Source organism: Narcine bancroftii, chromosome 2 (genome assembly GCF_036971445.1).
Source record: "Narcine bancroftii isolate sNarBan1 chromosome 2, sNarBan1.hap1, whole genome shotgun sequence".
Lineage (NCBI taxonomy): Eukaryota > Metazoa > Chordata > Chondrichthyes > Torpediniformes > Narcinidae > Narcine > Narcine bancroftii.
The window spans coordinates 103,668,288-103,680,497 of NC_091470.1; the positions used below are offsets into that span (position 1 = coordinate 103,668,288).

Consider the following 12,210-nt stretch of genomic DNA (forward strand, 5'->3'; position numbering starts at 1 on the left):
TAAAAGTCAGTGAACGAAGCGTTGGGAAAAGAATGCAGCCCATTAGGGTTAGGCACTCACTTCTTTTTATTTTACTTCTACGCGTTTCTCAAAGGTCCATGGAATTGACAGGCGATGCCTCGACACGAAGTCCAAAGTTTGGGGGCAGCACGATGAGTGCAGCAATTAGCGCTACGCTTACAGCACCAGCGACCGGGGTTCAAATCCCGCATTGTTTGTAAGGAGTTTGTACCTTCTCCCCATGTGTCTGCATGGGTCTCCTCCGGTTTCTCCCCACCCCTTCAAAACATTGAAGGTTAATTGGGTGTAATTGGTCAGCATGGGCTCGTGGACGGGAAGGGCCACTTACCGTACTGTATGCCTAAATTAAAATTAAATTGGGCCTAGTGTTCAGGAGAATGCCGGAGATATAAAAAAAAATGGGATTAATGTTGGATTAGTGGAAGTGGGTGGTGGGCCCAGACGATAGGCCACAGGACTTGGATTTCTCTCTGATTCTGGGACATTAGTGAACACGTATGGCTTTAACGTGTCAGAAAAGCAATTCCAATTGCAAAGAACATGGTTTAAATTTGTGATTTTTAATCATTAATCCAACGATGATTTCAAATCTTCCCACAGATGTGGGGAAATTAAAAGCTGAGTAAATTAATTAAAAAAAACAACATCTAGATTTGAAAATAAGTAGGAATGAAATTGCCCCCTTAATGCTCTTCAGGAGAAGAAATGGTCAGCTCTCTGTGTGACTGCTGGGCTCTCCATAGTCTAAATGTCCCTTCGGTTCAGGGGTAATGATAATAAATGCTGGTAGCGTCAGTGACGTCTGCTCAAGGGAATGAATAAATAAAAATTGCCCAGTAGCTGTGGTGAGATTTGAATTCACACGGCAGTAATCTAGGGTTTGAAGTTGTTGTCCAGTCACAGGTAGAGTATGATCCACAGTTCTAGCTCCCGATGACCTCAGAATGATCCCTGGTGACCAAAGTAGAAAGCTCCTTCTTAAAATGAACCAGAACACAGACTCACAGAACCTTGCTGTCACTAATTCAACAATGGACTGGCAAAATCATTTAGAGCAGCTGTGAGAAAGGATTGTGTAAGGTTGGGTAATATTGGAATATTTTTTATGTGCTTCTGGGGATGGGCTGAGGATATTTTATTGGGACAATAAATGGGTCTTTGGGGATCTTGACGGTGTAATTGGGCAGCGCAGACTCCTGGGCCAAAAGGGCCTGCTATGTCTAAATTTAAAATTTTTAAAAAACATCTAAATCATCAACAGAGACTTTGGGTTAAACCAATGGTTCCCAAACTTTATCGGGCTGCCGCCCCCTTGACCTACAGGTCACATCCTAAGCACCCCCTCATACAATGGCTGAGGGGGGAGTGTTTGTGGTGGCACTGAGAGGGGGGTGGGGTTATTGGTGGTGGTGAGGGTGGGGGTTGGTGGTGCTGAGAGGGGGGTTGGTGTAATGCGCGTCAAAAGAACCAAAGACTTGTTGATCCAAACCAAGGCTTTTATTAACTAAAAGACTGAAGTATATCACAAGTAGGTCGACCAGTCCAGAATGACCTAGTCTGGCTAGGAGCAATCCTTTAAGACCTACCAGTAGGTGTGACTACACTCTCAGTCAATCACAGTCATCCTACACTACCATCTGTACATATACACATTGGTGATAGAATCTGGGGGGGAGGGGGGGGTAATGACGCCAGTACAACATGGCACCCACTGAGACCAGCACTCACGAGAACACCGTCTCGCTGTTTCTTTCGCTCAATACGGCCGCCCCGAGTCTGGCCAAGAAATTACTGCACTGACTATGTCGTTAAACATTGCAGCAGAGTGAATAACAACAAGACTGAACGTTTGGAATGCCCCCTCTTCCGCCACCGCCCCCTAACAGCCCCCTCTTCCCCCACCACCCCCTGACTATCCCCTCTTCCCCCACTGCCCCTTGACTGCCCCCTTCTCCTCCACTGCCCCCTGACCATCCCTCTTCCTCCACCAGCCCCTGACCACCCCATCTTTTCCCACTTCCCCCCGACCACAACCTCTTCCCCCACTGCCCCCGACTGCCCCCTCTTCCCCCACTGGCCCTTGACAGCCCCTCTCTCTCTTCCCCCACTGCCCCCTGACTCCCCCCTTCCCCCATCCCCTGACCGCCCTTTCTTCCCCCATTGGCCCCCCTGACAGCTCCCTCTTCCCCTTCTTCTTCCATCGCCCCTTGACCAACCCCTCTTCCCCCACTGGCCCCTGACCTCCCCCCTTCCCCCACCGGCCCCTGACAGCCCCCATTTCCCCCACCAACCCCTTGGTTCTTTCCATCCCCAACAGTGGGGAGGCAGAGCCCACTTTGGGAATCACTAGGTTAAACAAAGAGTCTGCATAGGTTGGAGGAAAACAGCAGGTCATGCAGCACCCGTGAAAAGCCTTTGGGCCTGAGGGCTCTCATCAAGGATGGCAAAGATCGAATGAGAAGGTGGAGAGGGGCAAGGAGAAGTGGGGTGGGTGGGGGGGTTGTGGAGCACAGATTTAGCAGGTGATTAGCTGGTGGGAAGGGGAAGAAAGCTAAGAGCTGACAGGGGCAGGAGGCCTGAGATAAATTGATAGAAGGAAGGGGGTGGGAGGAAGGAGGGATGAAGGAATGCGAGGAGAGAGGAAAAAAGGGTGGATGCCGTCTAGTTGGAGACTGCCACAGCAGAATATATGGAGCGGCTTCCAGAGGAAGGGCTGGTGTGAAAGATGGAAGAGAATATCTGGGAGAATAAAAAGGAACTAAAATATTCCATTTATTATTCAGCTTGACATTATGAAATAATATTATCCATAAAATGACTGCAGTGATTCTGTAATGAAGATATTAAACTATTTTGGAGCAGAGAAGATTGAGGAGGATTGCAATAGCTTGAGACAGTATAAAGAAGGATATGCTGTTCCTGTCAAGAGTATATGGATTTAAAATGATTGACAAAATATCCAGGAATGAAGAAAATGTTCCATATATGGCGATTAGTCACGACTTGGAATGAGCTGCCCTTAAGTGTGGCCAATGGAACTTTAATTGTAGATTTCAAAAAAGAACTGGTTAATAGTATTAGGGTCATTCACAAACGTTTTGGAGAAACCCAGGAGGTCTTGTAGTGACATAGGAGCAATAAATAGGCCATTCAGCCTATCATGTCTGTCCTTGGGTTTCAATCATTAGCTCCCACTGTCTGGCCTTCTTCCCAGAACCTTTGATGCCCTGGCTAATCAAGAACCGATCCATCTCTGCCTTAAATATACCCAATGACCCAGCCTCCACAGGCGCCAAATCTCACAGATTAACCGCCCTCTGGCTGAAGAAATCCCTCCGTGTCTCTGTCCAAAGCGGATGCCCTTCAATGCTGAAGTTGCGCCCTCTTGTCCTAGACTCTCCTGCCCTGGGATACCACGGGAGGCAAAGATATTTAACTAACATTTTGGGGGGCCTGAGCCCTTCATCAAGTAATGAGTAAATAAACAAGAAGAGACCTTAAAAAATAATATATCTTTGCCTCCTATTGACGCTGTGGGACCTGCTGAGTTTCTTCAGCACTTGTGTGTATTAACCACAATCACAGCATCTGTTTCACCCCAAATGCATTAAGGTAAACATTTTACAGGGCTCTGGAGAAGCAATAGGGAATTGGAAGTGACTGGGTCATGCTCTAATATGCTAGCACAGACTTGATGGATGAATAGCTTCCACTGCTTCAGTGGAAATATTTATTTAGAAGTTCTGCTGTCAACAAAGACTTTTCTAAAATAATGGATATTCTTTTTTTTAAGGTGTCCATTTCTCTCTTGCAATGATTGGCAAAGGTGGGGGGTGGGGGAAACCTCACTTCTGCTGACTCAGCACCCCTCCTGCATGTGGAGGTCCCAATAGTATGCCGTTAGATTAAAGATTCCTTAATTGTCGTGCAATAAAACAGGAGTTAATTTAACATGAAATTTGCTTCGGTGAGGCCAACAGATTCGCCACTGGCAGAAATTGCCTGAAGTGCCTCTTCAAAGAGAAAGAGAAACAGAAGAGATTCCACCTCCCCCCCCCCCCAAGAGTTACCGAGTGTCCAGCGCCCCCACAGCCTCCTTAGCCACACAGACTCCAGTCCAATCCATCGGCAACCTGAGTCCCAGATCTTTCAGGACCCTTGGAACCCTCTCAAACCCCAGTTATGATACCTGGTACACCCATCAGCCAGTCTTGAGCCGGTCTCCAGCAGTCCGCAGTCGCCCGCAGCCCGCATGGGTTCCTTGCCTCGAGCCAACAGCCCCACGTGTTCTTCAGCCGCAGAGCCCCTCGCTGGTCGGCCGCCGTGGTCATCGTCCCAAAGGTAGGCTCCTCTGCTTCTCCTTCTCAAAAGGGGAGGGGCTGGGGAAATGGTCTGCCCGTTTTCTGGTGCATGTGTCAGTCCTCCGCTTCCCTGGACTCCCGCTGCTGAACACAGGCGCCCCTACCTTGGTGGGGGTGGGGTGGGGTTGGAGGGGGGGGGGGGCCCAGACACCACGGTTGGTTGTATTTTAAAATAAACCACAAGCCTGTTTGGAGCCACCAGGAGTTGGACTGGGCTGTAGGACCCTGTGGAGGAGCAATGTGCCTCCTCTCCTTGCTCTCCACGGGTCTGGACCAGCAGCAGGGCTACCGTTGCAGCAGATTCGGCAGCACCAAACTTTTTCATTATTGTATTAATCTCAATGACTGAAGAAGCTGTTTAACCATGACAAAAACTCTAGGAGTGGAGGTAAACTAATTTCAGTTCATTATTTGGACCCTTGCCATTTCTTTGGCTATTAGAAATCAAGTGTTTTCTGTAAGCCACGTTGTAAAATCCTGATTTCCTTTATTGCACTGAGCTTTGTTATAGCTGCCACATCTCCTTAACTTCAGCTAGATAATGCTTTGTACAAAACCGTATTTATTTGCTGGCCACAAGTAACTGATTCCAAGTTAATTATATAATAATGAGCTGATGCACCATCAATTATCACAAAAGACTGGAGTTGTGAGACTGATAGGCTTTTATTAACTATGGACTGGAACAGCCGTCAATCTCATTGACTGACCAAGGCAGAGTGGATTGGGGAGCATGCAAAGGGCTATGGGTAGGATCGGTCCAGCTGGCAGCAGCCAATCGTAGCATAGCTTACCACATTAGCTTAGCAGTGGTTCTCAGCCTTTTTCTTTCCACTCACATCCCACTTTAAGTAATCCCTATGCCATCCAGTGCTCTGTGATTAGTAAAGGATTGCTTAAGCTGGGATGTAGATGGGAGAAAGAAGTTTGAAAACCACTGTTTTAATCGTACCTAATTGACTTGTTATGTGCACGGTTTCACAACTCCAAAGGAGATGGGCCAATGACAATTTTTCTCAAGCCAAATATTTCAGTCACAATGGGGTCTAGAGCAGTGATTCTGAACCTTCCCTTCCCATCCACATCTCACCTTAAGCAATCCTTTACTATTCACAGAGTACCAGTGGCATAGGGATTACTTAAAGTGTTTTGTGAGTGGAAAAAGGTTGAGAACGACTGGCTCATTGTCAAAATTCTTGTGGCAGCCAGAGCGACATTTGTAAAAAAAAATCTATGAATAAACTTAATTGAATTAAAAAGTCAACGAAATAGATAATACATATTCACAGTGATGCTCGTGGAAATAAAGTGCAGACAGTCCTTTGGTTGGTGTTGGAACAGTCCACGATAGGTGCAACATAGGAAGGTTCAAGAGTCTGATAGCTGTTGGAAAGATCCCGGCTGTTGAGCCTCAGAGGTTCTTGTCTTCAGGCCTCTGTAACTCCTGCCTGAAGGTAACAGCAAGAAGAGTTTGTGACTGGCTGTGCGATGGGAAACTTCGCAAGGGCTTCAATTCTGTAATTGAAGATCCCATTATTTTTCCATGAAACTAACATGCACTTTTAGTGCAAGAAAGTCTGATGAAACTCCGAGTGGAGAATAAAAAGCAAAATAAAATCAAAAGTGAAACATAATCCTTGAGCTTGAAAAATGTTAAATATGAATGACAGAACCATCCGTCGGGGGGTTGGCGAGACTGTTGTTTCCCCTGTGTCCATGGGGGATTTTTCAGGACTCCTTTGTTGTTAAACTTGGATTCTGGCTGCAACCAGAATTTCAGAAGGAGATCATTTAATATTCTATGCCTCAACGTTGCAGTAAAGCAAGGCTCCCTGGCAGCTCGGGACCCTGAAGATAGGTAGCAAATAAAATTTTAATCATCTTGCAGATATCAGAACTGAGGCAAAGATATTTAACTAACATTTTGCGCCTGAGAAAAAAAATATAAACGTGCCACGACAGTTAGGTTACAATGTAAGCAACTGAACAAAGAGAAACAAAGTTCACTTCCTACAACTTAACCATTTTTTATTAGTACATTCCCACTTAGGATATCGTACATCAGGGAAAGGGTTTTAAACTCGGCCAGCGCCAACATGGGCATCAATCTTCACTCCATTATGGACACCTTTAAGAGGCGGTGTCCCAAGAAAGCAGCCTCTATCCTCAAGGACCCCCATGCACCCAGGCCATGCCCTCTTCTCATTGCTCCCATCAGGAACCTGAAGACGGGCACCCAGTTCCCGTCCACCATCAGATTTCTGAATGGACAATGAGCCATAGACACTGCCTCACTTTTTTCTCAAGGTTGTATGTATTGTCATGTATGTACTTTGACAATAAATCTGAACCTGAATATCCCTATTGGACCTACCTCCACCACCACCCCTGCTATGCACCACCCGTGTAAAAAATGCTTACCTCTGGCAACTCACCTAAACGTTCCTCCACTCATCTTAAACAGACACCCTCTGATATTGCTATTGACCTAAGAAAAAGATTCAAGATTCCTTTATTGTCACGAAATTGACTTAAGCCTGCAGAGTCCCCATTACAGTCCGATGCCCCTTATAGTAAGAGAGAAAGAAGCAAAAGAGTTCCTGAGTGTCCATGGATTAATCTCCAGCGTTCCTACACCTGACTCCTACTCAATCTATCGGTGTGGAGCTCCAGATCCAGATGTCTGATTCGATCTGGAAGCCCTTCAGGAGTCCTTCTTGCCCTCACCCACCTCTTGAATCCCAGTTCTGATACTTGATTCTCAATAGCCAGTCTCCAGCAGACTGCCGCCTGTGTGGGGCCCCCGACCATGAACCAGATCGCAGCCCATGTGGGTCCTTCAGCCCCTTGCTGGTCCGCTGCCATGGTCATGGTCCTCTGCTTCTCCTTCTCAAAGGGGGGGGGGTGAAACGGGGGAACGGGGTGTTCTCCCTGTTTCTGGTGCCCTACGCTGATCCACTGCTTCCCTAGAGTCTGCAGCCCCTCGTGGCCACTGCCGAGTACGGGCGAAGCCCCCCGGTGCAGGATTTTAATATAAAATGCTGATGGTTCCTTTAACAGGCTGTTTAAATCCTGTATGGAGCTGCCAGCATTAGAACTGGGTGCCCAAATCCTTCAGAGCCACGCATCAGCAGCAGTGCTGCCATTCTTTTATAGCGTCTGACTTTTTGGGAGATAAATTGGGTCAGGGAGGTCACATACAAACACTTTAAAACAGACTTTATTTAAAATACTGGAGCTTTGCCCAAGAGACTTCACCAATGGATTCTTGTTTGCAAAAAGGCAACAGATGAAAGAGCTTGTCAGAGCTGCAGACTGTCTGGATTGCAACTTGATGTTCTAAGAAGGTCATGTGGCTTTGCAAGCAGAGAGAGTCAAAGAGGCTTTCTCTCTGAGAGAGAAAGAGACCGAGATTAGTTCTACAGTGATACAACCAGCAGCAGCAACTGGGACTGGAACAGGACAAACTGGCAAGCTTGTGGAAAACCCCATTTTGGAAGATGGGTTGTGAGTGCTTAGTTCAGCCTGGTCAGAGCCCTTGTCGTTCATGCAAGGGGAGAGGACTGGCTGCCTAATGTTTCACTTGGAATAAGTGAAACTAAAAGGCACTCTGTGGTGACCTGAAAGAAAGAGGTTATCATCTGGAGAAACCTGAGGGGGCAAGTTTTGTCAGTAAGACACTGAGGTGACTGATGGAAGTACATCAGTTGTGGATGTCCTGGAACAACAAATCTCTCTCTGAAAACTGACAAGAGTCTTCCTGAGTGGGAACCATTTACCTTTCAAGCACCAAAGCCTGGTGAACTTTATAAATGTTAAATTCTGCGCACAGTATTACAATTGCCTGCAACCAGTGAACTTGGAGGAATGAGAAGTGAGATTGGACTGTGAACCAAAGAACTTTTCTAAACTTACACACGCGCACTTAGAATTAGAAGGGGGTTAAGTTAGGTTAAAGTGTGGTTCTGTTTTCATGTTTAAAGATAATTAAAAGCAATTTTTGTTTATGTAACCATTTGTCTTGATTGCTGCTGGGTTTTGGGGTCCTCTAGGCTGGTAACATCCCTCCTATCTAAATCCCCCTAATCTTTATACACACCTCTGTTAAGTCACCTCTCATACTTCATCTCTGCCAAGAGCAAAACCTTTGTTCTGTTGACCTTGTTTCATAAGCTGTGTTCTTCAATCCAAGCAAAATCTCTTCTGCACCCTCTCTAAAGCCTCTACATTTTATAATGAGGCTCCTGGAACTGAACAGAGTAATTATTAACTGAATATTTATTATTAAATGTGAATATTTATTGCCCCTTTTTAATTCAATGAAGTAGATTACTGTTGCTTTTTTTGTAGTTTGTTTTACAAAGTTCCTATTCAGCTGGGGCAAGTAAGAATCTCTGTTCATACGTACAGGTGACAGACAAGCGCCAGCAGTCCAGGTTTCAATCCAGCACTGTCTGTCAGGAGCTTTCACGTTCTCCCTGTGTCTGCGTGGAATTTCTCTGAGGGGGGCTCCGGTTTCCTCCCACTGCTCAAAACCTACTGCCGTTGTTGTAGGTGGGTGGCACGGTTGACATAGTGGTTAGAGCAACGCCTTTACAGCACCAGTGATCAGGACCGGTCCGATGTTCGATTCCCAAGCTGTTGGTAAGGAACTCTCCCCGTGTCTGCTCTCCGGGGGCTCTGTTTTTCTCCCACCATTTGAAATGTACCGGGGCTGTAGGTTAACGGGGTGTAAATTGGCCAGTACGGATTCGTGGGCCGCAATGGCCTGTTACCGTGTTGTATGTTTTAAATTAAAACATTTAAAATTTAATTGGGTGTAATTGGGCGGCATGGGCTCGTGGGCCAAGACGACCTGTTGCCGTGCTGTATGTCTCAATATTAAAATGCATTGCACAATGTACATGACAATAAATCTTATGATTTTAATTATCTGCCCATCAACCTGTCCTAACCTGGATACATCCAGCACTTCCCAACTCCTGCCTCACTTCTCCTCCCCTTTGGACTCTTAGTCCTGATGCATCCTGCCCAACAGGAAAGGTCCCTTGCCCGTCAACAGATTCTGCTCCACCCCCGACTCTTCCAGCAATCTGAGGTGGGTGGGGTGGGGGTGGGGTGGGAAGTCATCCTGATACCAGATTTCTTGTCAGAGTACATGCACGCCATCACATACAACCCTGAGATTCGTTTTCCCGCAGGCGAGGCAGAATTACTGGTCGTGAATAAAAGATAAGCATGTAAACGAATAAAGAAATGTAAACAAATTGTGCAATTTGGAGAGAAAACAAGTACAAAAGTTCTTAAGTGAGTCCCTGATTGAGTTTGTCATTGAGGAGTCTGATGGTGGAGGGGTAGCGGCTGCGTGCAGTTTTGGTCTCCTTATCTGAGTAAGGATATCCTCGCTATGAAGGGGATGCAGGGATGGAAGGATGCATATGAAGAAAGGTTGGATAGACTAGGCTTGTATTCTCTGGAAGATTGAGGGGGGATCTTGTAGAAACATATAAAATTCTTAAGGGTTTAGACAGACTAGATGAAGGTAGGTTGTTTCCAATCCTGGGATAAACCAGAGCCAGGGATCACAGAATAAGGATAAGGGGGAAGTTTTTTAGGACTGAGATGAGGAAACATTTCTTCTCTCAGAGGGTGGTGAATCTGTGGAATTCTTTGCCACAGGAAGTCGTTGAGGCCGGTTCCTTGTTGATATTTAAGAGTCGGTTAGATTCGGCCCTTGTGGCTAAGGGGATCAGGGGGTATGGGGAGAAGGCAGGAACCGGGTACTGATCAGCCATGATCATATTGAATGGTGGGGTAGGCTTGAAAGGCCAATGGCCCACTCCTGCACCTATTTTTTGTTTCCTGAACCGGGCGGTACGAGTTTTGTGGCATCTACCCCTCTTTACTGATGGCAGCAGTGAGAACAGAATGCTGGGCGGTGATGATCGCCCCTGCCCTCCGACCCTGTTCTGGATGGCAGGGAGGGTTTTTGCCTGTGATGCCCAAGGCGATGTCCACTACCTTTTGCAGGGCTTCACGCTCCGAGGGGGTATATTGAGGTGGGTGGGGTGGTGGAGGGGAGTCTGTTCCCAGACCAGACCCTTTTTTTCCCCAGGGGTGGGGAATAGTTTCCCCTGAAATCAAGTATTTAATTCAGCGGTGGGGTGGGTTGGAACAGCTTGGGTTTTGAAAACAAAAGCAGACGGGAGGGGTGGAGCGTTGGCAGGCGCCAGGGCTGGACTCGTGTTATCCGTGAGGATGTCCCTGGGGGTCAGCGGCCAGGGACCAGCGCCGGCTATAAAGCAGCGGGCGGTGCGAGGATCCGAACGACTTGCGTGAGCAGAGCGTCGGCGACTATGAGCTCAGGCGAGGAGCGCGGACCCTACGACCAGCTGGTCAGCCCCCTGGTCTACGGGCAGCGGTTCGACACCCACCTGCGCAAGGCAGCGCTGCCCGACATCTTCCAGGCGGTCGACCCGGCGGCGGTGCGGCGGCTCTTCGAGCGGGCGGGCGACAAGAAGGCGGAGGAGCGAGCGCGGATCATCGGCTCGGACCAGGGCTGCGAGGAGATCAGTCGAGCCCTGCTGATGCTCCGGGTCCGGCGGCGGCTGAAACTCGCCCGGCTGCTTCGCGCCGGCTGGAAAGCGGTGAAAATCTTCTCGTAGATCGACCTGGGGGGGGGGGGGAACTTCCCCGAAAAAAACTTTGCAAAAAGTTTGGGAAAACTTTCCCGAAAAACAAAAAACTTTGCAAAAAGTTTGGGAAAACTTTCCCGAAAAACAAAAAAAGTTTGGGAAAATTTCCCCGAAAAACAAAAAAAGTTTGGGAAAATTTCCCCGAAAAACAAAAAACTTTGCAAAAAGTTTGGGAAAACTTTCCCGAAAAACAAAAAAAGTTTGGGAAAATTTCCCCGAAAAACAAAAAACTTTGCAAAAAATCTGGGAAAACTTTCCCGAAAAACAAAAAAAACTTTGCAAAAAGTTCGGATCACTTGTTTCAAAATGGAATGGAACTTTTGCATCTCATAGATGCGGACATCAAGGGGATGTTGAAAGCCCCTTCCAGGAACTGTTAGCAAAAAATGGACGGAGTTGGAGAACTTTTAAAGGACTTTTACAAACCAAGAAATACTCAGGAAGAAGACGGTCATACTGCTGAGGCTGGCGTTGGCGAATAATACTGTGATCCCATAATTTAATAAACCTTGTAAACTCTACTGCTATATCGTGGCTGTTTCTTTAAGTCCTGTGTGCAGAGTGAAGGGGGTGGGGTGGGGTGGGGGTGGAGTAAGTTTAGGGGAGACATTGAGGGTAAGGTTTCTTTGACACAGAGAGTTGGGGGTGGTGGAGGCTGGGGACAATATTGGATATTATGATGAGCGAGAAAAGGTTTAGTTTTTTTTAGGTCAGTACAGCATTGAGGGCTGAAAGGCCTGTGCACCTGTTCGAACCTACTATCCAGGATTACAGCTCACTCCTCCTTAGCAAGTGCACCTGAAAGGTTGGATTTAAATCATTTCTCACTTTCATGCCTGTTGTCTTGCTCGACTGGTTGCCACAAAGGTGAGGCCGAGGGAACGTACAGAAGAACCTTGCTGACCCAGATCCAGGTTGAGGAAATGGCAGGAAGGGGGGGGGGGGGGGTCATAGGGTATGAGTTATCAGTGGGTGGGCCAGCTCCATAACTATATATAATGGAAGAAACATCTCCACAATACCCATTGACAAATTAGGGTGCATCTTAAAGAGGGCAACGACATTTAGAATTTAACCCAGCCAGTCGATGAGAGGGTCTATGGGATTGGGGTGAAAATGTTGGAGCGTTATTG

General features: G+C 47.2%; 1 protein-coding gene across 1 annotated transcript; it reads left to right on the forward strand.

Moving 5' to 3' along the window:
* Window positions 1-10,682: 10,682 nt before the first annotated feature.
* On the forward strand, window positions 10,683-11,598 carry LOC138752427 (transcriptional and immune response regulator-like). Its single transcript, XM_069915282.1, has one exon. The coding sequence runs from the start codon at window positions 10,739-10,741 to the stop codon at window positions 11,045-11,047; it is 309 nt and encodes a 102-aa protein (XP_069771383.1). The 5' UTR covers window positions 10,683-10,738; the 3' UTR covers window positions 11,048-11,598.
* Window positions 11,599-12,210: the final 612 nt, after the last annotated feature.

Coding starts and splice junctions, on each gene's coding strand:
- LOC138752427 (XM_069915282.1), top strand. CDS start 10,739: ATGAGCTCAGGCGAGGAGCGCGGACCCTACGACCAGCTGGTCAGCCCC.